The sequence below is a fragment of the Melozone crissalis genome, unplaced genomic scaffold (genome assembly GCF_028551555.1).
Source record: "Melozone crissalis strain CALT ecotype California unplaced genomic scaffold, PUWL_Pcris_2 ptg000061l_1, whole genome shotgun sequence".
NCBI lineage: Eukaryota > Metazoa > Chordata > Aves > Passeriformes > Passerellidae > Melozone > Melozone crissalis.
Window position 1 is genome coordinate 7,050,633 of NW_026535839.1, and position 21,520 is coordinate 7,072,152.

The window sequence follows — 21,520 nt, forward strand, 5'->3', positions numbered from 1 at the left end:
AATCAAGAGGCGGGAGGCGGGGCCGCGGGTGATTGACAGGGAGGGGCGGGCAGGAGCCCGGGCGCTGGAGCGGAGCCCGGCCCGGCCCCGTGTCCCGGGCACCGCTGCGGAACCCGCTCGGCCCCGCAGTGACAAAACCGCGAGACACGGGTCACCGCACCCTGAGCCTGCTGAGGGCTGAGCCAGCTTTGCTAATTAGACAAACAAAGCCAACCAGATTTAAGTTTCTTTATTGATTAGTTTTTACATTTTTATTTTCAAGTTGCTTCTACAAGTACCTGTTTGAAATGGACATGAAATCACAGTAGTTGTGTCCAGCAACACTAAAAAAAAAAAAAAACCAACTAAAAGAAACCAAAACAAAAACCCAATCAACCAAAAACCCCTTTCACAAACTACGAGGCAAGAGGGGTATTAACCATCAGTTTGGGTTGAGCAGAGCAGTCACAAGCCCCACATCTGTACCCTCCTCAGTCGAGGAGCTGAGTTTGTGAGGGAGGAGTAAGGAAAGAGTAAGAAAAAACCATGGGCATGTACAAGCTGTCATTACTTGCAAGAAACCCTCCTCAGGCACAGGAGTCAATCTCAAAACCAGACATTCATAGCAGAGCAGAGGCCACAGCCTCAAGCTGTGACAATCGAGTACTGAGGGAGGCAGCGAGGGGAGATCACAGCCAGGGATGCTGCTGGCAGGGGTTAGTGGGTTAGATGCACCCTGACCTAGCACTGCCCCTACCAACCACTGGCTCCAGCAGGAAAGCTGCTGTCTGCTTTGTGCCTTGTGTGTCAGAGCCCAGGGGTTTTGTTTTGATTCACCATTTCAGCCCAACACTCCCCCCTTGTCAGAACCAGCACCTCAAGCTCAGCATCCTTATCCAGAGCTGCCACCCTTGGCTGCACAGGCACAAAAGGCCCAAATATACCTTCCAGGATCTGTAACAGTTCCAAACACAGCTCACAGGTTACAGCCAGGTGGAGTTTCACTACTCTAAAAAACACAGCTATGCTTTATGAAATGAGGATAAACAGGTAGCTGTATTTTTCCTCCAAGACTTTAAAAATTAGAGCAATTCTAAGGTCAAACTGAGGCACCCAAGCCAGAAAACAGGATAAAAAGTAACTTGTCTATCCATTTTGGAAAGTCTTCATTTATTGTAGTGATTATTTAAAGCATACACTATGGTATCAAAAAAAGCCATAACATGCAGACAGGACTTTTTCAGGAGAATTAGCAGAAGCAAATGTAGATTTACAATTAGCTTTAATATAATGCTATTTAAAAGCTGATAGCAGATCTCAAGTTCACTTTTGATGCTTTGAAAGAACATGTATGCACAGGGATTGTTTGGGAGTTTAAGGCAATTTGCATATTAAGATAAAAAAACATTAGATTAATTAATTTTTATGTTGTGCTCAAAACATTAGCTGAATTGAAACCATTTACATATACTTCATCTCAAAGGACTGAGAGTCATAAATAGCAGCTGCTCCTTGATAAAAATACAGTCCTGAGAACAAGCTAGTAGCAATGCTTAAGCTATGACATCTTCCATGTCAGAGTATAAGCTATTTTTGCAATAAGGAGCAGTATTGACCAGGTGTTCAACAGGCAAAGGCATTCTAAACATGCAATAGCTCCCAACAGAAGTCTGAAATTACTTCCAGTATCTTGCTTACAACAGTTTATTTGTACACTGCAGAGAGATCAAGAAATCCTGCTATGCATTTGTGATCACTAATATTTCAAACACAACAACCAAGGGATACAACATAAGGACAGGCAGCAAAAGGTGTTTTACAAAAAAAAAAACCAAAAAAAAACCCAACCCAAAACAAGAGTCTTTTAGTAATTGGTTAGATTGTTTGCAAGGTAATTGGAACACTCTTCCCCCCACAACCCCTGGGAACTATTCCACACACTATACCTATCATATGACCAAACAACACTGGAGTGTTTAAGTTCAGTGCAAGAAGAATAATTTCATGACATTTAATTTCATTCTAAACAAAGGCAAAAGTTTATCTACATAGACATCCAAATGCAAACATATTTGGTACAGTGTAATGAATTACATCCATCTCACCCTCAGAGGTAATGCTCTTGTAGTGCTCACCTGCATTCCACAAAAAAAAAAGGGTGTTTGAAACAGTGTAGTATGGTAGACTCAACACTTTAAAAAAATTTATTCAGCTGGAATTGGAATTTCCTAACATTCACAATATAATTTAGAATGCACTTGTTACATGAAGAGCAGATAAAAGGACTTAAAACAGTTTCACATACCAGTTAAGAGATTCCACATGCTCCTTCCCCACCTACAATACTGACATCTTGGTTGTGGTTTTTTTCTTTTACAAATACTCACTTTAACTTGTCTACCTGCCTACCTCCCCCATTTCTACAGCAGACGTACAGTGACAACAGTGAGAGGATATGGGACACTGTCCTACTCAGTGTTTGGACCCTGGAAAGGAGCAGGCCTAGCTATGAAATCGAGTTTGACAATGAGCTGAACGTGAAGTGCTTCAGCAGCTGAGGCAAAGCTGCTCTCAGGAAGAGCTGTATCGTCACAGAGAGGAAAACACCGGTGGCTGAACAGAGAGCAAAGGGGGAAGTAGCCTAACCACACCTCCCCAGCAACCCTCAGCTTTACAAAAAGAGTTCAAGAACAAATAAACTTGGTTATCTGCAAACTCTGCAGGATTAAATGCCACATTAAGATGAGCCACTCCAAATCCTAGATCGTTTGTCAACATTTAACAGGGCTTTAGCCATGCACAGTATGCATATATTTTCTAGACTGCCTAACCCCTTCCTTCCACCCCTTCTTCCTCTTTCCCCTCCCCCCAAAAGAATGAAGTTGATTGATTAGAGAGTTTCACTACTGGTTTCCCCATACATCTTCCCCCAGCTGTCTTTTCTTTTGAGGGCAGGGGTGCTGTCAAATGCATTGACAACTTTTCTTCGAACAATTACCAAATTTTCGGGGTATAAAGACATTGGTGCATTTAGGAATTTACATATTTGTAAAAAAAACTAGTTACAAAACTGCATTTTTATCACCTAGCACTTTCAAGATTCATTGTTATATTTCACTAATTAATATATTAAATTAAGCCAAGGTTTCAGACTGGAAAAATTCTACCAATCTACTTAAGAACAGAAAAGAATATTTAAAACCAAAAATGAAAAGGTTAGTTATGTTACATTCCAAAATCCACAGCCCATTATATTAAATGCTTTCTTTCTACAGGAATGATGCTCTTTAAAACAGATGATTGCAAATATTTTACTGCTAGACACTCCATTACATTGGATCGTGTGACTGGAACCTGTGGATGGTGAAATCTTGAGGTTTGTCCAAGTTTCAATGTAAGGTGTCCAAGGTCCTCTCCCAGAACCATGTTTGAAAACAACAACAAAAAAAAAAAAGAAATCACAGATCAAGTTCTTATGACTTTTTTCAATCTTTCCTTGGCTTTCTGTTTCTGGGTGATCTATTCACAGTTTCCTCCTCCTGCAAGAAAGTAATTTGTGTAAACATCAATAAAACAAAATCTAAATATACCCTTCGTAACTATTTTGAGAAAATCTATGAAAAATAATCCACTTTCACTTTTACATTAGAACTCAGTTTTGGAAAGGACCTAGTGCTTAAAGTACTTTGTGGCAAACAGGCAAATTCTTTGTTTTCAGTGGATGTACATTTGTTGGGAGCACTCAACAGCTTCTGCTGCTGGGAGAATCCCTTAACTCCAAGCAACACTCCACCCATTTTTGAGTCATTGTGTCAGTGTAGAGCACTCAAGGTCACATCCTGACTGCAATTGAAGCTGAGTAAGTCTTTTGCCTCAAGAAGCTGCCTTCCAACAGTCCCACTCCCCTCTCAAGGCAGGGTCTACAGCAGTGCCTTTAGCAGGGTGCCCAAGCCTGCTCAAGTCAGCCACAGCAATTCCTATTCTTCAGGGAGATTAAGTTTTCTAAAGTTCTGAACTGGGAGGAAGGGTCACATGAGCCAGGTTAACTTTTAACACTGCAGTAAGGCCTGTCCTACACAACCTAGGAAAGAAAATGCATAAGCTTCCTTCAAAGATTAGGCACTCTTACCTCTGATGCAGGTTTCCTGTCTTCCTCCTCCTCCTCTTCTTCTTCCTCTTGACTAGCACTTCCTAGATCAGCATCACTTTTCTGCTTCTCTTCAAGGGAAAATGGAAAAAAAAATGACAAAAAAAACCCCCAAAACATTCTCCTTCCTGACTTATCTTCAGTTCACCATTGGCTTTATTTCTTATCTGCCAATCCTGTTGGTTTATTCTATCAGGGAGAACCCCATTCAGATTACCTAGTTTACCTACCAAGCTTTTCGTCATTTGCGTCCTCCTCTTCCTCCTCCTCTTCTTTTTCTCCTTTATCTTTTTCTTCTTCTTTCTCATCATCCACCACATCAGGCTGAGGAGCATCAGTCTTCTTGTATTCTGCAGCACTTGGCTGCTTCTGAAAGGCAATGACAAACCCAGGCAATTATTTGTGACATTCAGGCACATTTTACTGAACATATTTTTACACCTGAGGCTAATTATCAGAGGAAATGCATTTACCTTTCCAGAACAGCAGAAAAGGACAACGAGGAACACTGGCAAAGCTACAGTGAGGATGTAGACTACCCAAAGCCAGGGACGCTCTTCAGCAGCTGCCATCATCTGGCCCACAACACCAGGCTGTAAGACCAAAAGCACTGTCAAATTCCACCTCATACAGCAAGCTAGCAGCTCAATTTAAGCTGCAACATTTTCAAATAGGCTTTTGCAATTTTAAACATTTGTATTTCAGATCTTAAAAAAAAAAAAAAAAATCAAGCTAACCTGCACAAGTACTTTTCCTATAGCTTACAAATGAAGAATTAGGCCAAACAGTCCAAATATCAGAGCAAAATCTCAGAAGAGAGCAGTGAGTACTCTTAGTTACTTAGAGCAACCATTAACACACTGTAATTATTAATTGAGGCTCCCACCTGGTTTAGCAAAACCCTCAGCCTTAGCACATACAGGTTATATTGACAAAGGCTGAGAGAGAGAACAGCAGAGGTGCTTCTACTGTTCTCCACTCCACAGCACACAATTAAACCTTCCTCTCTCACCTCTGCAGCACCATCAGCTGCTTTTTTCAGTCCCCATCCATCACTGGCCCAATCATCAGCCACAGCTCTCTCAGTACAGATAATGAAGTTGTCAAAAAAGATGTCAGATGTCATGGACCATAACTCAAGTCCCACAGCACTGACAGGAGTCATCCTGAAAGGCTCCAAGTCTTCAAAAAAGTCTGGGTTTGGGATCTTTCTAGGTTTCCATATACCCTAGAAAAGACAAAACACATTCAGCCTCATCTACTAGAAGACAAATTTTAGTTTTCAGCCCATTATGAATGGAGAGATGTAACAATCCATTGCACTTAATTACAACATCTACAGGTGCAACTCATCAGTCTTTGGGAATCAATACAATGAAGTGATGCCTGGTAAGAAAGCACTTTGCATCTGTCCACTTGAAACACAGCACAATAGCGACTGCACTTGAATTTCTAATTACATCTGCTGAATCTAAATCATTCTGTTTTTTGTGAGAGAGATGCTTTATTGGCCACCAGCTTAAGCAATGAAAACACAAACCTGATAGTTCACGTTATCAATCATAGGAGGCTTCCATTTGCCTTTGTAGTTTGGATTGTCAATCATTGGGCGCTGCCAGGTACCACAGCCAGGAGCTGTCTCACATTTAGGATTTGCAATCTGAGGTGCCTCCCATTCACCATCCATATCTTCATCCCTGAAAAGGCAAACTCAGTTTTGAAGTCCACCCCTTGCCTTCATACAGAATACGACTCAGACAATGTCTGATTTCTGGGAAAATCTAAATTCCTACTGCTAAATGAAGACACCGAAAGTTTCCATAGCGTAAGTCTGTAGATAAATATACTGCAGAAGGAACAAGGATTTCAAAGACGAACTGTGAAGCACAGAAGATCAACAAAAGCCAGTCCCTGACCACAGCCTCCCCCAGTGCCCCTTCCAAGTAGGTTCTACTTCAAGGTAAACATCCCTGCCCTGTTCTGCTTACAGTCACAGAAGAGTTGAAAAACGCAGAGGTGAATGATGAACATGAGTCCTCAGACCACTGCCCTCTACTTTTGGAGAAAAACAGCCTGAACAGCAACTTCATCAGCAAGCAACAATGAACTGCAAATGTCAGTACCAAAGTCATGAAATAATTGCTGCCATTTACAAGAGGTAGCAAACTTACCAATCTTCAGGTTTCTCAGCATCAGGGTCTGCTACATATTCTGGCTCATCATCCAGCCAGCCCTCTGGTTTCACAGCATTTTCATCTGCGATCTTTGCAGGAGCATCCTCATCCCTTGAGAGCAGAGCATTATGTGTTAACATAGACAACACATAAGTTCTTAAGCCCAAGGCATGATTCTACAGACTCTGAACCAGCCCACTGCTCTAGACAGCCAGCCACCTTCCCTTCTGTCAGGGTCACTCCATGATTTCAGAAAGGAATTGCCTTGCAATCCTAACACATGTGCCTCATGGCATATCAAGGTGCCAACTGCAAAGTACTACTACTAATTTTGATCAAGACAAAATTATGGGGCTAAAGATTCCCTCAATTCCACTCTTCCAACACCCCTCAATTCCACCCTTCCAACACCCCTTACCAGTCATCTGGTTTAACAGCATCTGGGTCTGGGATTTTTGGTCTCTCATCCCAGTCCTCAGGCTTCTGGTCATTTGGGTCCTCAATCTCTCGGGGTGGATTCACAGGAGGTGACATATCATTCAGCAAATTCCCACTGTTGACAACTGTTTGATCGACCAGTATCTCAAAACTATTGTCAGGATTCAAGACTGTAAGGAAAAAAAGTTGATGTAGTCATTGCATGTACTACACAAAGCATGAGTCATAAAGCATCACTGTACAACCCAAGCTACCACCTACCCATCAACTGCTTTAAAGAACTGCTAAGAACATTTCTCCTTACACCACAGTACAACTACTGATGATGCACCACATCTCACCCTGTGAGAAGGCAGACTCCTGGCAGAAGTCCTACATGTGTTAAAAGCATGGAGCTTTGTAAAGTGATTTAGCAGTTACCACAACAAGTTGACTTTGGCACAGGAAGTATTGCTTTAGTAGTAAGAATGTATATACTCACATTCTACTACTGACTAAGACCTCCTACTACTGACTTAGAGGATTTTAATCTCACTTCTTTATCTACTGCTGTCTCTGTAGTAGGAAAAGACAGAGACACTCCTAAGTACTTCCTGAAAGATTTTGATGATAGCTAATATACTAGACACTATTTCAAGAACTCCTGAGTTTGTCTGGTACATGGACGCAGAAAAAAATACAAACAAAACTAAAACAAACTATGATGTCTCCACAGCTAAAGCTTGGCATACCCCATGTTACCCAGAGGCAGCATTCAGGCAGTGTATACACGCTGATAATTATTACAAACATACTTAGTTCAAGTTACTTACAACTGCCCTGAAATTCAGTTTGTCCTTTAAGTATTAAGTTGCATGACCTTTCTTACATGAATCAAGACTTCCTGGAAGGATGAAATAAACCTTTGCATAGAAAGTCAGTTTTTGCATTTAAAGCTTTCAAACAGTTTTTAGTTGTATGGTGCATTGGGACAAATATTCAACTGTTCATCTGGCTCACTTTGAGATTCTGGTGAAGAAGATGTAGTAATTATTAATATGCATAGTCAGCAGTCACCATACCTAGAGTATAAAGATGAGTCTTCTTATCAGTGAAGTAAGTCTTCAGATCTGCATCTGGGCGCTTTGCGTGCTTTTCCTCGTATTTGCCAGTCTTTGGGTTTTTGTGCCGGAAGATGAAGTGCAATTTATAGTCCTCTCCACATTTGTCAGGGCCAAACATTATTGTATATGGAGTTTTGTCATGGAACTGATCCTATAAAACAACACAATAACGCCCTGCATTATCTTGAAATACAACTTCAGTCATTGTCTGGCATAAGAATTCCCAATTCATTAAAAACTATTCTGCAACTTGAATATCAAACCCATGAAGTCTCCACATTAAAGCTTATGCTCCTCATATAAGCCTCCAGAAAAAATTATGTGCTAAGAACTATCACAGCTATTTAATTTTGCAGCTTTGGGCTCCACTTTCCACGTGGAAAACACCAGCTACTCAGGTGTTATCCAAAATATTAGTGTGACACCCACAATGTTTAAGTATATCTCTACATTACAACAAAGTATTTTAAAAGTTATCAATTACAAGTATCAGCTACTGGCAGTAATGAAAGGCTAGCAAGGCCACTGAGTTCCTTTCACACCAAGTGATAAGCAGCACTAAAAGTGAAGCCAAGCTGCATTTAGTCTACACTTATGAGCTGGGGTATGCCTCAATCTATGCTCTAACTGGATATAATCATCATTGAACTCTGCAAGTCCATTTGTTCTTGCTAATGTTATCTGAAAATTCAATGCACATATGAAACTGATTAGGCAGCCAAGCTGTGTTCTGGGTGTTTGTGGTTGTTTTGGAGTTTTTTTAGTAGTTTGGAAATTGTATTAATAATACAACTCCAATGAGACTGCACAAAAAAAGAAGGATGGATAACAAGTCATAAAAGGAAAATGGCTAAAGAAAACCCATAGGCTACAAGAGCCCATGCAAGGTTACCCAGCAGTTCAGCTTTGTCTGAACAGGCTAAACCACTTCAGTGAGAGGACAAAATGCAGCCCTTGGGCCTTAGGAGCTGGCCACTCTCCTAAGCACCTCCTTTTTCGTTCTAGAACCCAGGGAAATCTGAAGCACTGCAGAGTTTGGCAAAGGTCTACAACTGCTCAGCTATTAGAGAACTTCAGTTTCCACTCAAGAGGCCGTCACATTTCAGTACTTATCCTCTCCAACTGAAAGCACTGGGAAAATGCTGAGTGCAAAGTACTTGGGCAATCAGGCCCCAGCGCCTTCACTAAAAAGGTTTCTTCAGAAAGAAGCAAAGTGAAAAAACTTTAAGTTCTTTCCCAGCTAATACCCAAAAGTAGGAGCATTACTCACCAGGTTCAGCTCAGGGGTTTTGGAAAGCAATTTCACATAGGCCCCACCACACTCTATTCCATTTTGGAAGTTTACTTCATACCTAATTTTAGTTTTGGATAGAAGAGGGGAGAGCACATGTTATACATGAGGAAAAATTATTTTTGCAATACACAATTACAATTTTGTCAGTACAAATTAACAGTAACACTGTTTTGTTGTTGTTTGCTTTAAATCATTTATCCAGTGAATATTAAAGATACCATCATATAGATACATATAGAAAAAAGGACTAAGAAAATATTCACAAGAGCCTGAGAAACAGTTTCAAAATTGAAGATTTATAAGAATTAACCTGACAGAAGAGATTAAAGAAATTGAGTGCTGGCCTAAACAATAATGACCTAGAACTAGAGAGGAAGAAGAAAAAGCTTTCCAGTATATGATGACACTTCAACAGGGATTGAGACAAACCAATTATTTTCCCAACAATTACTACAGTAGGCAGACAACTCAGTTTGCAGGACTACCAAGCAAAAACAATTGGATTTTAGGAGAAGCCCCTTTAGGGTTATAAGCATACAACAGTATTTAGGGATGCCAAGGAGCCTGAAAAAGGCAAAACATCTCTGTCAGAAATAAGCTAAGTATGCTTGATCCTCTCACAATGCCAGCAGCTGGAGTGGATGACCACTGGGCTTTATTTTTAGTCTAGTATTTTGAGCCAAAACTAAACAGTGCAAAGTGACCAATTCATAATCTTGTGCAAATACAAATTAATTTACTCTTTGTTTAAAATTGGTAACATCACTAATAGTGCACAACTCAACTGTTCTCACTGAATTATGTTTTTCCCCTGACTTGTTAGTCTAAGATACATGCAAGTACATTCTTCTGCAACAGTTGTGACCTATGTAAGGTGTTCATCTTCCATGGCAAATGAACTAAGACACAGGAAGGAGGAAACAAATGCATCTTTACCCCCCTGTCCACTTCTCCTCAGAAACAGGGGGCAGTTTACTGTAGAAAAAAGTGCCCTGACCTACTTACAGGCCAGCATTCTTTCAAAAGGACAAGGACTTCCACAATTAGCAGTACAAAAGTCAGTTGCCTGACCTTGTTACCACAATTAAATCAAGTCAACTGAAGCCACAAGACAGGTTACCAAGACTAGTTTGCAGAGACTTCTTCCTTTTCCAGCCTTCAGAAGGACCCATGCAGCTACTAACTCCCCACTTTGGGAAGCTGGGTTACTATTTTACTCTTACTCAAAACAGTGTAATAATATGTTACAACAACTGGCGTCATCTAGACCCCCAGTCAACAAAAGCTCAGTTATGGAATTAACCTCAGCTTGCTATCATGTCACCCTGGGATCAACAGAACATCAAATTATTCTTTACTTACTGTATAATAAGGGGTTTGGTATCAAACACAAATGGCTTGGAAAGTTTGGAGGAAATTGCATGATGCTTGGCTCGGGTCACCATTACCAGCCCTTTGTCTCCTGGAAGCTTCGTTTCCTTCATGTCTTGGACTTCCCACTTACCTGGGGAGGAAATTGATCAAACACTCATTTATCTAAAAGTTTCTGAATGGATATTTTCTTTAAATTAGAACTACATTTTATATTATTAGCCAGGTACATCAACATCCCTCTCATTTTCTTCAGTGAATATAATTTTAGCTGAGAAACAGAAAAGAAAGACTTGCACCTCTTTTTCATACATGACAAACAGCATCATAAACATTTATCATTCAAAACCTGGGTTAGACTCACCATCATATTTGGCAATCTCATCATCTGTATCATCTTTCTTGGCTCTGGAAAGGACCCATCTAGAAGACAGACACTCAATGGTTAGAAAACTGTATTTCCCTCCACCACACACACACACTAAAAATCCTGCCCTTAAGATAAGGTAGCCCTTGCTGTCTCATGACTACACCCCAGAATCCTGATCCCCTGAAGAGTTCTGTTTCCAAGCCCACCAACTTTTCTATGTTTGCTACTTCCCACCCCAAGGTAGGACCATGGTCTCATGAGCAAGTACCTTGCTCCTGTAAAAAACAGAAAAAAAACCCCAGAAGTAGCACCTTACCATCCTCACATCACCTCAGGAAAGTAAAAAAGCCACATGCAATGGTCTCACCTCCCCTTTATTACTAGAACTTAAGGAAATATGGTTTAACCCAGCATCTGAACACCTAGCCTCAAAAAGTCATTACTGTAAGCCCAACTGAACAGGGGCCCTTTGATTTAGTTTTGAACAATCCAAGTTCTGCAGGGAGGGTTTCATTGCCTTTCACCAACATTTCACACTATTTGCTGTACCAAATCATCCTTCAGATTATACTCACCCATCCAGAGTTCCTTTATCAAAAGATTCCACAAAATACACTTCACCAGTTGGGACAGGGGGCCTGTAAGTAACCTATTGGAAAAGGGAGGCATTTATGCACCTTTCAAGACACATTCTTTATTCTACAGAAATACAGGCATGTAAAGCTCACACTCCCTCCTACATTCAAGTACAGCTCACCTGGACATTCTTGAAGCATAAACACAGAAATTACATAAATATTGCTGCCTGTGCCAAGTTGTTGTGCTCTTGTCTGCAACAAAACCTCAAGTATATACCTAACTGGAAATTTTAGCAATGACTCCTGATACTCAGATGTATCCTTGAAATCCGTGATGTAAGTCTTCTGGAAGAACATGAGGGACATGAAAATAGGAACAAAGCAGCCAAACTTAATTCCAAGCCCTACTCCTAGATAACATCTTTTATAACATTACAACAGACTAAGAAAATAAAGACAGCTCTGATCACACTCCCATTAACCAAAACACAAGCACTAATTCAATTGTTAAAAGGAATTCTATGTCAAACCTTTGGAGCTGGAGGAGCACTGCTTGTTTCAGACTTTGACTCTTCTACATCCTCAATACCATCATCCAAGTCATCCTCAATATCAACTACATCATCAGCATCATTGTCTTCATCTGTATCATGTGCCTGGAGAGCAAGGATCCCGAGGGCCAGCAGGGTCACACACAGCAGCCATTTCAGCTCCATGTTCTGAATAAACAGGACAAGCAAAGTGGTGAAGCCAGCACTGCACACAGAGCCACACGAGGCTTCTCAGTACAAATCAGAGCTTCCAAGGCAACAGGTGAAGTGCAAACTTCTCTCTCCAGCTCTGTTATTTACAGCAGCTGCCTGAGACAGCTCTAAAAGCTGGGAAGGAACACAACATAAAACTAAGTATTTAATATCAAACAGATATTAACTCAGTGGAGAACCACATGTACACGTTCTGCAGATCATGCAGAAGTGTCATAATTTTGCTCTTACACTGTCACAGTCCACAAGCAGGACAGCAGACACACACATGACACCATAACATATGTGGCTGTAAAAGCCTAAAAAGAAAAACTATTTCATGCTTATGAAGGACTTTAAATACACCATGCAGGAACTCAAGCTTCCATTCAGCCCAGAAATTGGAATAAAATTTTCTATTTTATTCAAAAATAGTAATTTTGCAGAGTACTCAATCCTCATCTCCTGTTCAATATATTTTTTATCCTTTTAAATGCAGAGCTCTGGTGTTTTCAATAATCAAACCCCTTCCCCAGGTTTTATTGTAGAATTACTGCCAACGGTCATTGCTACTACTGGCAGATGCCTACAAGCAGTTGAAGCTCCTGGAAACTTCCACTTGATTCTCTCAATCTCTAATTTAACAAGATGACCAAGGAAAGAGTAGCTGTTAACTGGAGCCTTACAGAATTAAAATATCACACCTAAACTAATTCATAAAGTGCTCAGCACATTGTCACACCTAAAACAGGATAGATAATGGCAAGCTGTAGCTTAAAATACCTTGTAAGTAAAATGGGTTTCAATTTGACTTTCCTCCTAGAAAAGCCACAAGATCACTGCCTCTTTAGGTTGATAGAGAAGGCAACATTCCCAGAACCCTGCTCGGTTTTATCTGCCCAAAACCCTCACAACAACAACCTGTGCCTTGCTCATCTTTTCTCCTTTGAATCCCACTCCAAATTTTCCTCCCAAAACCAGAGGTATAACTGAGACTGAACTTCTTTTGAAAACAAGCATAAAACCAAACATCCCCTCCCTCCTTCCCTTACATTCCTACCTCGCACTGCAGCCCTGCAGACTTTCAAACACAACTCAAGCAGAGTTAACAGTGCCTGTAGGGGTTTGAGATCATGCTAGGAAACAAACTTCCAACTTTCCAATGCACGTTTAGGCAACTAAAAGAGTTCACACTCTCAAAAGCTTATCAGCATTATCCAATTTTCCAAGACTACACTGCATACTAGATCTACCATTCTTAGATTATTCTTTAACTTACTGCTAATGACAGAGAGGATTTAAAAACTTTATACCTGTGGTTTTATAACTACAACAAAATTGTATTTTAAAGACTTGAGCTGAGGTCATGCCCAGCTTGTCACTACAGGAACATGCAATTGCAGCCAGTTTTCCAACAATAGTGATGGCCTTGAGGATTATGGCCAAATAATGGATCTCCCCTTCTGGGGGAGCAGAGACCTCCCCCACTCGGTTCAGGCAACTGCACCCAAACACCTCTGAGCCAAAAAGGACAATCATTCCAGAAGGAATAGCTGACAACAACTTCCAAGGGCTGTTATATATGAGCAAAGCTTGTTTGCTTAATGCACAGTGTACAGCCAAAACTGAAAATAGTTTCAGACCTCAAAACAGCTCTTATTAGTGTGAGAGCCACAACACAAAACCAAGGACTGAAAAGGGTCAAGCAGACATCAGTACCCTTGGAGCTGCAAATTCTTCTTGCACAGATAATGTGTTCTTTGAATAAACTCATATCCAGCAGCATAAGAGCAATACAGAAACAAGAGCCTGAAGCTTCATCTTTAAAAGTGATCTTTAGAACTGGATGTGCCCCGTGTGACTGAAGCAACCATGGATGAAATGGCACAAAAACACCTTTCCATGGAAAGGGTTTCATTTTGTCTTACCTTACCAATAGGGCCTCACTAAATATTTTTAAAATAGAACTAAATTCAGGAAGATAATACAGTTTTATAACTGCTTACAAATAATACTATGCAGATAGAATGAGCATGTCATGATTTGGAAAGTGATATGACAAAGTTAATCTTAAAAACATACCAAAGTTAAAAATGAGCCAATTCTTTCCTAAAAGGAAGGAGTTTCTGCACCCCTCCTCCCAACCTTGTGCAAAGGGTATTAACAGTTTAGCATGCAAGTAATCCTTTAAGTAATCTCACCAGTAGCCAACCAGCACGAAAGTTTTGATGAAGGAATTAAATCATCCCCCACAACTTTCCTGCCAGTACTGACTCCATATGTAATAATTACCTACTTCACAATCCCACCTCAACTACAACCCTTTGAAAATATTTGCCAGCAGCAAATGGACTTTGGTAAATGCTCACACCCAAGTGGCAAAGGCATGTGGCCTCAGAAATTCTTCTGTCAAAGCATCTTAGTGAAAGCAGACAATTCTGCCAGGGCCCACACAGCAGGGGCAGAATGCTGCTGCGTGTGTGTGCTCCTGACACAGCCACAGGTATCTACCCTGCTACACTGATCTTCTAATGCTCTGTCTGAATTGGAGGCCTTGCTGAACCTCATTTCAAGGAAGAAGTATTTCATGGTCAAGTTACCAAGGAAGCTTTATCACCCCTCACCAAAAAAAAAAAAAAAAGAAAGCTAAAAAGTCTGAAGAGAAGCTAATCCAGTTTCATGTCCTTACCTCTTTACAATCATTGGCAAGCAGTTGCACAAGTTTATATCCCTGCAGAAAGCTGCTTAGGACATTTCCTACACATTAAATCAGTCCCAAATTCAACATAAGCTACCATTCATATACCTTGAGTACATGCTGGTAGCTTCTTCTGCAACCTGCCAGTTATCATGCCAAATTCCTTATTCTGTTTAACCTGAAACAATATAAAAAGCTGGCTAAATTATAGGAAAAAAGGCACTATGTTCTCAGAAGAGCAATTTAAGTGAGGCACACATTTTCAATATTTAAAAAACTATTTCTATCCATAATGGATGTACTGCTACAGGAAAAAAATTCAAATTCACTTTACACAATCCTTAGGGATACAACATAAACACAATTATGCCCTAGTAAATTAGGTTATTCCTAAATAGAAGAGGAAGGGAGGGGGAGAGATACAACTCAGGTTTTACACAAAACAGGCATAAATCAATTTTTCAGTAGAACTTTAACTTGCTGGCAACTACAGGTGTTCAGTTGGCCACCTCACAGTCTAACCTACAGACACTCTCACCTACTCTATTATGATCTGACTTCTTCCTTAAATTCCAAGCAATTACCATCCTTGGCCATTTTTTACTCTGCCTGCACCTCCCTTCTTCAGGTTAAACTGTGCAGCATTTCTGCAGGTTGCTGTATTTCTGATCATGCAATTGCCAAAAGCCATTAACAAAGGAACACTTTCATAACAGGTGAGAGCTTCTGACGTCTCCATTCTACTTCAGTGTAACCATCACTTTCACCATAACAACCATCTCAATTCAGAGATAACTCCATGTACTTTTTTAAAAGAGAGTCTTCAGTCACTTGCAGACATTGGCACACCACTGAGATTGAAGGGGAAGCTACTGCAATCCCAGAGTTTGAGACTGTCAGTGCTACAGATGATTTGTTCTCTCTGCACACGCCCATGGCCAGCTTCTATCCCAGAAAACTTCTGAGCTGACATTTGTGCACCTGACTGTCAAAAGGCTGAAACATTTCACCCCAGATTTGTAAGATCTATAGCAGAGTGCTGGAAAGAGTCTCCTCAAACATTTGTACTACAGACTTTACTTTTTCACAAAGTAAAATCAAAACCAAATTGGAGCAAGATTCAGAAACAGAATCAGGATCTTACCCCAAAAGCACAACTCCTACCATGTAGGACTAAGTGATTGCTACCTTTGGAGTTCAAGGCTTTCAAGAGAGTCATCCATCTTCAAAGATTAATTTTTATTTAGAATTCCCCTTTTTCTAGGCATAAAGGAAAAAGTTCTTCTTTATTACTGGTACAACACTGGAAGCACTCATACAACAGACATTTATCACTATTCTCCCTAACATACATGTCCCCTGGAAGAGAGTGAAATTGCCAACAGGAAGGTTCTTCAAGCCCTCTGTTATCATTCTTCCAGAACAAACTGTTTAGTAACTCCCCTGTCAGGTCAAACAGAGCCTGCAAAACCAGTTTAATCATCTCCTTGGTTACTAATCTATTTCAGTGGTTCATCAAGCCAGTTCACAATACAGAATATTTCAGAATGTATAACTACATTTGAATGGCTACTGGCTAACTGGTTTACTACTCGCTCTTTTAAAAAAATAATTCAAGAGTCAGACTAAATAGATCCTATGAAAACAAGACACTTACTACAAACAACACCTATGCAATTTAACTGGATGAGCATCAGTGGTTTCTCTTTCAGCAGTACCTGAAGTCTCAGCTGAGTGACTCAAGCAAAGGAAGAACAAATGCTGCTAGCAAAGTCCTGTGCTCCCAGCACTGGGTTCCAGTGGGGCATTCACAGCAGAAGCACACCAGTGAAAACGAGCACAATGCCTCATGCAAGGCAAGAACTGGGGAAGAAAAATTTAAAGTCAACATAAAGATGATTCATCACAACACAAAAATAATTGCAAGGAGACAGAACAGAAAGGCTGAGACACAGATATACATTTTCCCTCTCAAATGAGAGTTCTGTGGTTTTGAGCAAAGGCTCAGTTACCCCACTTGGCAGTGCACTAATTTCCTAGAGTCAGAACTACTGAAGAGCAGAGGAAATCTCCTCTGCATCTCACAATCCCTGTGCCTTGCACACCCTGCCTCCTGTGCGGTGCCAGGGTAACTGTTTACACAGGCTCATGATGAACCAGCCGCTGGTTTAAGATGGCTCCAAGTCCTTCTGCCTTCTGTTATTTTAACCCTGAATCAATACCCCAGGCCAAGCCAGCAGCAAAAGCAAAAAGAAATGTAGCAGTACCGGTGAAAGTAAGTAGCCAAGGATAGAGGAACTAAAGCTGTTGGCAGCAGAGCCAGCTCAATACCACAGTTCCAAGTGCAGGTCTGTCACCTGCACCTGCCTGACCTGTCTTTAGGCAGATTTGGGGGATGGACACCATGGTGAAGCTGAAAACTGTGGCCAAATATTGTAATTTCAACAGCCAGTACAGTGCCTCAGCACCCCTCTAAAGGGAATATAATAAAATTATGTTCATGTATATACAGCAAGTCATAATGCAGACAACACTCTTTCCTCTGAAATACTGTTTTTCAGCTGGACAGCTTCCAGTATTGTGAAGGTTCTGCCTTAAACATCATAACTCAAAGAACAGCAGACAAGGCTAAAGAAAACCACCTCACTAACAAGAGAAGAGAGGCAAGAACTCTCCATTCTCTCCATGGTGGTGGTTTACCTTCCTACACCCCCTTTTTTTTTTTTTTTCCCCTTCAGTAAGGAATGGCTGGGATATATTTCTACATGAGGAAGAAGTTTCCTGGAAAGGATTAGCCAAACGTCTCTTGGGGATCCCCACAAAAAAGCTGCCTCCTGTTTGGGTTGTGGAGAGCACAAACCAGGCAAGGGATTAGGTGTGAAAAGGGACAGCAACAAAGCTTGCTTTTAATAGGCATTTCAAATATGCCAGTTTCTAAAAATAATGTACAACAGTGCAGATCCAGTACAGAAGCAAAAAGCAGATACTGTTTGTCAGCACAGATATCCTTCCTGCAGAACTGCAAGTCCTTGGAGGGTAAGACAGAACCATGAGGCTTTTTGACCTCATCAAACAGATGGGCTGCTGGGAAAATTGTATTAGTGGGGGCAGATCTGGAGGGACCCCAAGATCTTTGAGACAATCACACCTAGAAATCAATGCAAGTTTGCCCTGCTACAGAACTGGTTCCAGCAAGAACAGGCTGCCACCATGACTACTACCAGAAGCAGAAAATCAAAGGCCAGAAAAAGAAGTAAAAGACGGAGCTAAGGACAAGTCTCAGTGCATTCTCTGTAAAGGATTTATTCATTTATTCAGGGGAAAGTGCTACAGCACACCAAATGAGAGGGTAAACGGATGGAATTTCAAAACTTTCTTACTATTTTACACTAGATTCCCTTCCTAGGAGGGCAGTTGATCCCAAAAAGCAGTTTACATATCATACACAAGTATCTTCTTCATAATGTTTTTTAAACTAGAAATACTAGAAGTTAATACAAACACAAAGTTTTACTCAAACCTTTTCCCAATTTAATAAAGTGTTTTGCATAAGCCCATCAAATACAGCCAAATTAAGAATAAAGGGGTCTTTGAAGTCAGGCACCTCAGTGTGAACGTAGAGTAATATATACACCAACCTATATTTAACCATTATTTTATCTGCATTAGCTCATACATTATTATAGTTCTGCTATCTCTTTGCAGTACTTTAGCAACAACCAAAATCACAACGTGCAAGACTGCCCCATAAAACCCATGTGATAACCATGCTTACTTGACAACGTGAAGTCAACACACTACATTTAGAAATACATTACGTGCCTAGAGACCAGTTTTCAGACATCTAACATACTCTAAATAAGTTCCAGAAAGAGTTTTCCACGATGATCTGCAGAAGCTCTGCAGCATTAATTATGTTAACATTGACCATCTTGAGGTCTGGACCTTTACCATTACTACTGCCATTAATACTCGTCCATTTCCCCTCACAAGCAAATCACCTGCAGCATTTCTCTTTCTGTAGCCTAGAAAGTTCCGAATCAGAAACCTGAATGTGAAAGTTCACACTTCAGAATCAGTACAGATAAGAAAGCAGTGTACTGTACATGCTTTAATTCAAAGCTGTGGGGGCTTTTTTATTTTAAAAGCACACAACACAATCTTCAGCCAGAAATGTGAAGTGAGATGTCATTTATACACTATTTTAAAGACACCCAATGCTAAGGATATTTGGGGGTCAAAAATCAAAGCAGACATTTCAATTCCTTTAAATTCTCTGGTCTTCCTGCTGCAGATTCCTCGCCTGCACTTCACCTGTTGGGACTCCAGCTCCGCGCCATGAGCTCCCCCGTTCCAGAGGCTTCTCCTTCCCCTCGCACAGCCCCAGCCAGGCCCACGCCGCGCTCTGCACCCACCCCCGATCGCCCTTTGCGGGGCTTCACGGGGAGCACGTTCCAGACTATTTCCGACATGGAGCACGTAGCCAGATAAAACCCAAACCCTGCCGGTGCCACCACGCGGCCCCGGCGCCCGGAGCGGCGCTCCCAGAACTTACCAGAAGAGCCGCCGCTCCCCCCAGGCCGCTGCGAGCCCTGCGGGTGCCGGGCGGGACCCGGCGCCGCCGCAGCCCCGCGCCCGCCCCCGGCCTCAGGGGCCTCCCCGGGCCGTCCCTCCCGCCCCGACTCCGGGGGGTCCCCGCCTCCTCCCACCCCCGGCATGGGGCCGGGACCACGGACGGGCCGCCCACACCCCAGGCCCAGCAGCGCCCCGCCGCACGCCCCACGACAGGCCGGGCTCCCCCACCGCCTCACGCCGCGGGCGGGTCCGTTCCCCGCTCCCCCGCCCCGATGTTCCGGAGCCGCAGCGGCTGTGCAGGGAGGGCACGGACAGACGGACGGACACACTCACCCTCCGCCGCCCCGGCCACCGCCGCCGGGCTCCCCTCACCTCCGTCACGTGCCCGCGCGCCCGCCGCCGCCCGCCTATCTGCCGCGCGCCAGCCCCACCCCCGCCTCACGGCGCTCAGCCTCTGCCATTGGCGCACAGCGCGCCCATCCGCCCGCCCAGCCATCAGATTTGCGCTCTGATTGGCTAATATAACCGCCGATCAACATCCGGCCCGCCTCTAAACACGCCCCCAACGGCGCTGCCCTTCGTGGAGCGCTGTCATTGGTCGGCGGGGTTGCAGGAAGTGCCAGCTGATTGGCTGGTCGCGGGCAGGCCGTTGGGATGTGGGCGGGGTCCCACTGGGTGTCGGTCCAGGGGCGCTGCGGAGGCTGCCGGGGCCTTGCGGGCGGTAGGGGGCGGTAGGGGGCGGCAGGGGGCGGCAGGGGGCGGCAGGGGGCGGCAGGGGGCGGGGCCAGCCCCTCACGCCCTCCCCGCGCCCCCCCCCATCCCCTCACGCCCCTCACCCTCCGGCCCACAAAATAGCGCTGTGTTAAACAGCAGAGCCGTCTTTTTGTCTTCTCGTTCCTTAGAAAGGGTGTTCAGATTTTCTTGCCTATTCAGCAAATTCAGTGTATCCCGTGGTTCTTTTCCTCAATTACAAGCCGAGGGTTTAATAAAATAGTGAACAGTGACACAGACTCCAGCGTGTTCAGAACGTGGCAGTGCTGCTCAGCAGCTGCTTGCCCAAAGGCTTTGTGCAATTCCAGAACCTTTAACCTGTGCTCTATTTTGAAAATGAAAGTACCGTAGTTTTGTAGAGGTGAAATACTGTGTAAATGTTGAATGTTTGTACATCGAATCATTAAAGAAACACAGGGAAATACAGAAAAAGTATCCTTGGTGGGCCAATGGGACAGACAGGCCGAAGGTGATGCCGGGTTTGATGGGACCATGTGAACAAGGTCAAGATTGAACTTGACGAGTCTCTGTGTCCTGCCACATGCACAGCCATGTGGGAGGACAGGGGACACAATTCCATGATGAGGAAAACAGGCTCTGGTAGCCTGGAAGTTACAGCACCTTTGAGTTATGTCTGAGCTGCACCAGCTGAGAGCAGCTCCATAGAAAGCTGTGTCTGAACCACCCAGCTCAAAGCGAGCTCCTATGTGATCTGTGGGCTGCAGCATGTTCCCGGAGATAGGAGGTATTCTGTAGGAATAACAAATCCAATATATTACTAGAGAAAAGTAAGAAAGAAAAGGTTGGTGGTTTTTTTCCTTTGTAAACATAAATCTGTTTTGAGTTGATGCAATGAGTCAGCAGTATAAGTTTCCCCACAGAGAAAATTCCACCGTGTTAGGACAAAGCAAGCAGGGCCCCAGCATTCAGAAATAAGGCTCAGCATAAATGAAATCAGCAAATCCCTGCTTGCACTGAAGTTTGGAATCAAACACATTTTTCCAGAAAGACACCAAACTGGCTCCTAAACTGCTCTGTTGAGCTATACCCAGACTGAGCAGAAGATGCAGACAGGCAGGGAAACAGTCGCAAACAGGGCAGCACAGGAGATATCAAATGCTTAAAGAAGAACCTAAAAACATTATGGAAAAATACTTTAAAGAGTAACAAAGCAGTATATTTTAGCAAGTGCCCTCCTCAATCTAGGCAAATCCATTTTTTCCACCAAATATCTTTCAATCCTTTATTTTGAAACAGGCTATTAACTGCAACATGGCTG

At 42.5% G+C, this 21,520-nt stretch overlaps 1 protein-coding gene across 1 annotated transcript; it reads right to left on the reverse strand.

Moving 5' to 3' along the window:
• Window positions 1-213: 213 nt before the first annotated feature.
• On the reverse strand, window positions 214-19,870 carry CANX (calnexin). The gene is made up of 15 exons (XM_054287740.1): window positions 19,804-19,870; window positions 11,985-12,173; window positions 11,452-11,525; window positions 10,871-10,929; window positions 10,498-10,639; window positions 9,112-9,193; window positions 7,800-7,992; window positions 6,719-6,908; window positions 6,298-6,411; window positions 5,667-5,823; window positions 5,139-5,354; window positions 4,600-4,719; window positions 4,357-4,495; window positions 4,109-4,197; window positions 214-3,518 (listed from the first exon to the last, which is right to left on the reverse strand). The coding sequence occupies exons 2-15, from the start codon at window positions 12,168-12,170 to the stop codon at window positions 3,465-3,467; spliced, it is 1,815 nt and encodes a 604-aa protein (XP_054143715.1). The 5' UTR covers window positions 12,171-12,173; window positions 19,804-19,870; the 3' UTR covers window positions 214-3,464.
• Window positions 19,871-21,520: the final 1,650 nt, after the last annotated feature.

What these genes read in the sequence shown, in the direction of transcription:
- CANX (XM_054287740.1), bottom strand. Translation starts at nt 12,170, where the DNA reads ATGGAGCTGAAATGGCTGCTGTGTGTGACCCTGCTGGCCCTCGGGATC. An exon ending in GTGCTCCTCCAGCTCCAAAG is followed by an intron (nt 11,526 to 11,984) that starts GTTTGACATAGA and finishes CTTTTCCAATAG; the next exon opens with GTTACTTACAGGCCCCCTGT. An exon ending in TGAGATTGCCAAATATGATG is followed by an intron (nt 10,640 to 10,870) that starts GTGAGTCTAACC and finishes TTTCCTCCCCAG; the next exon opens with GTAAGTGGGAAGTCCAAGAC.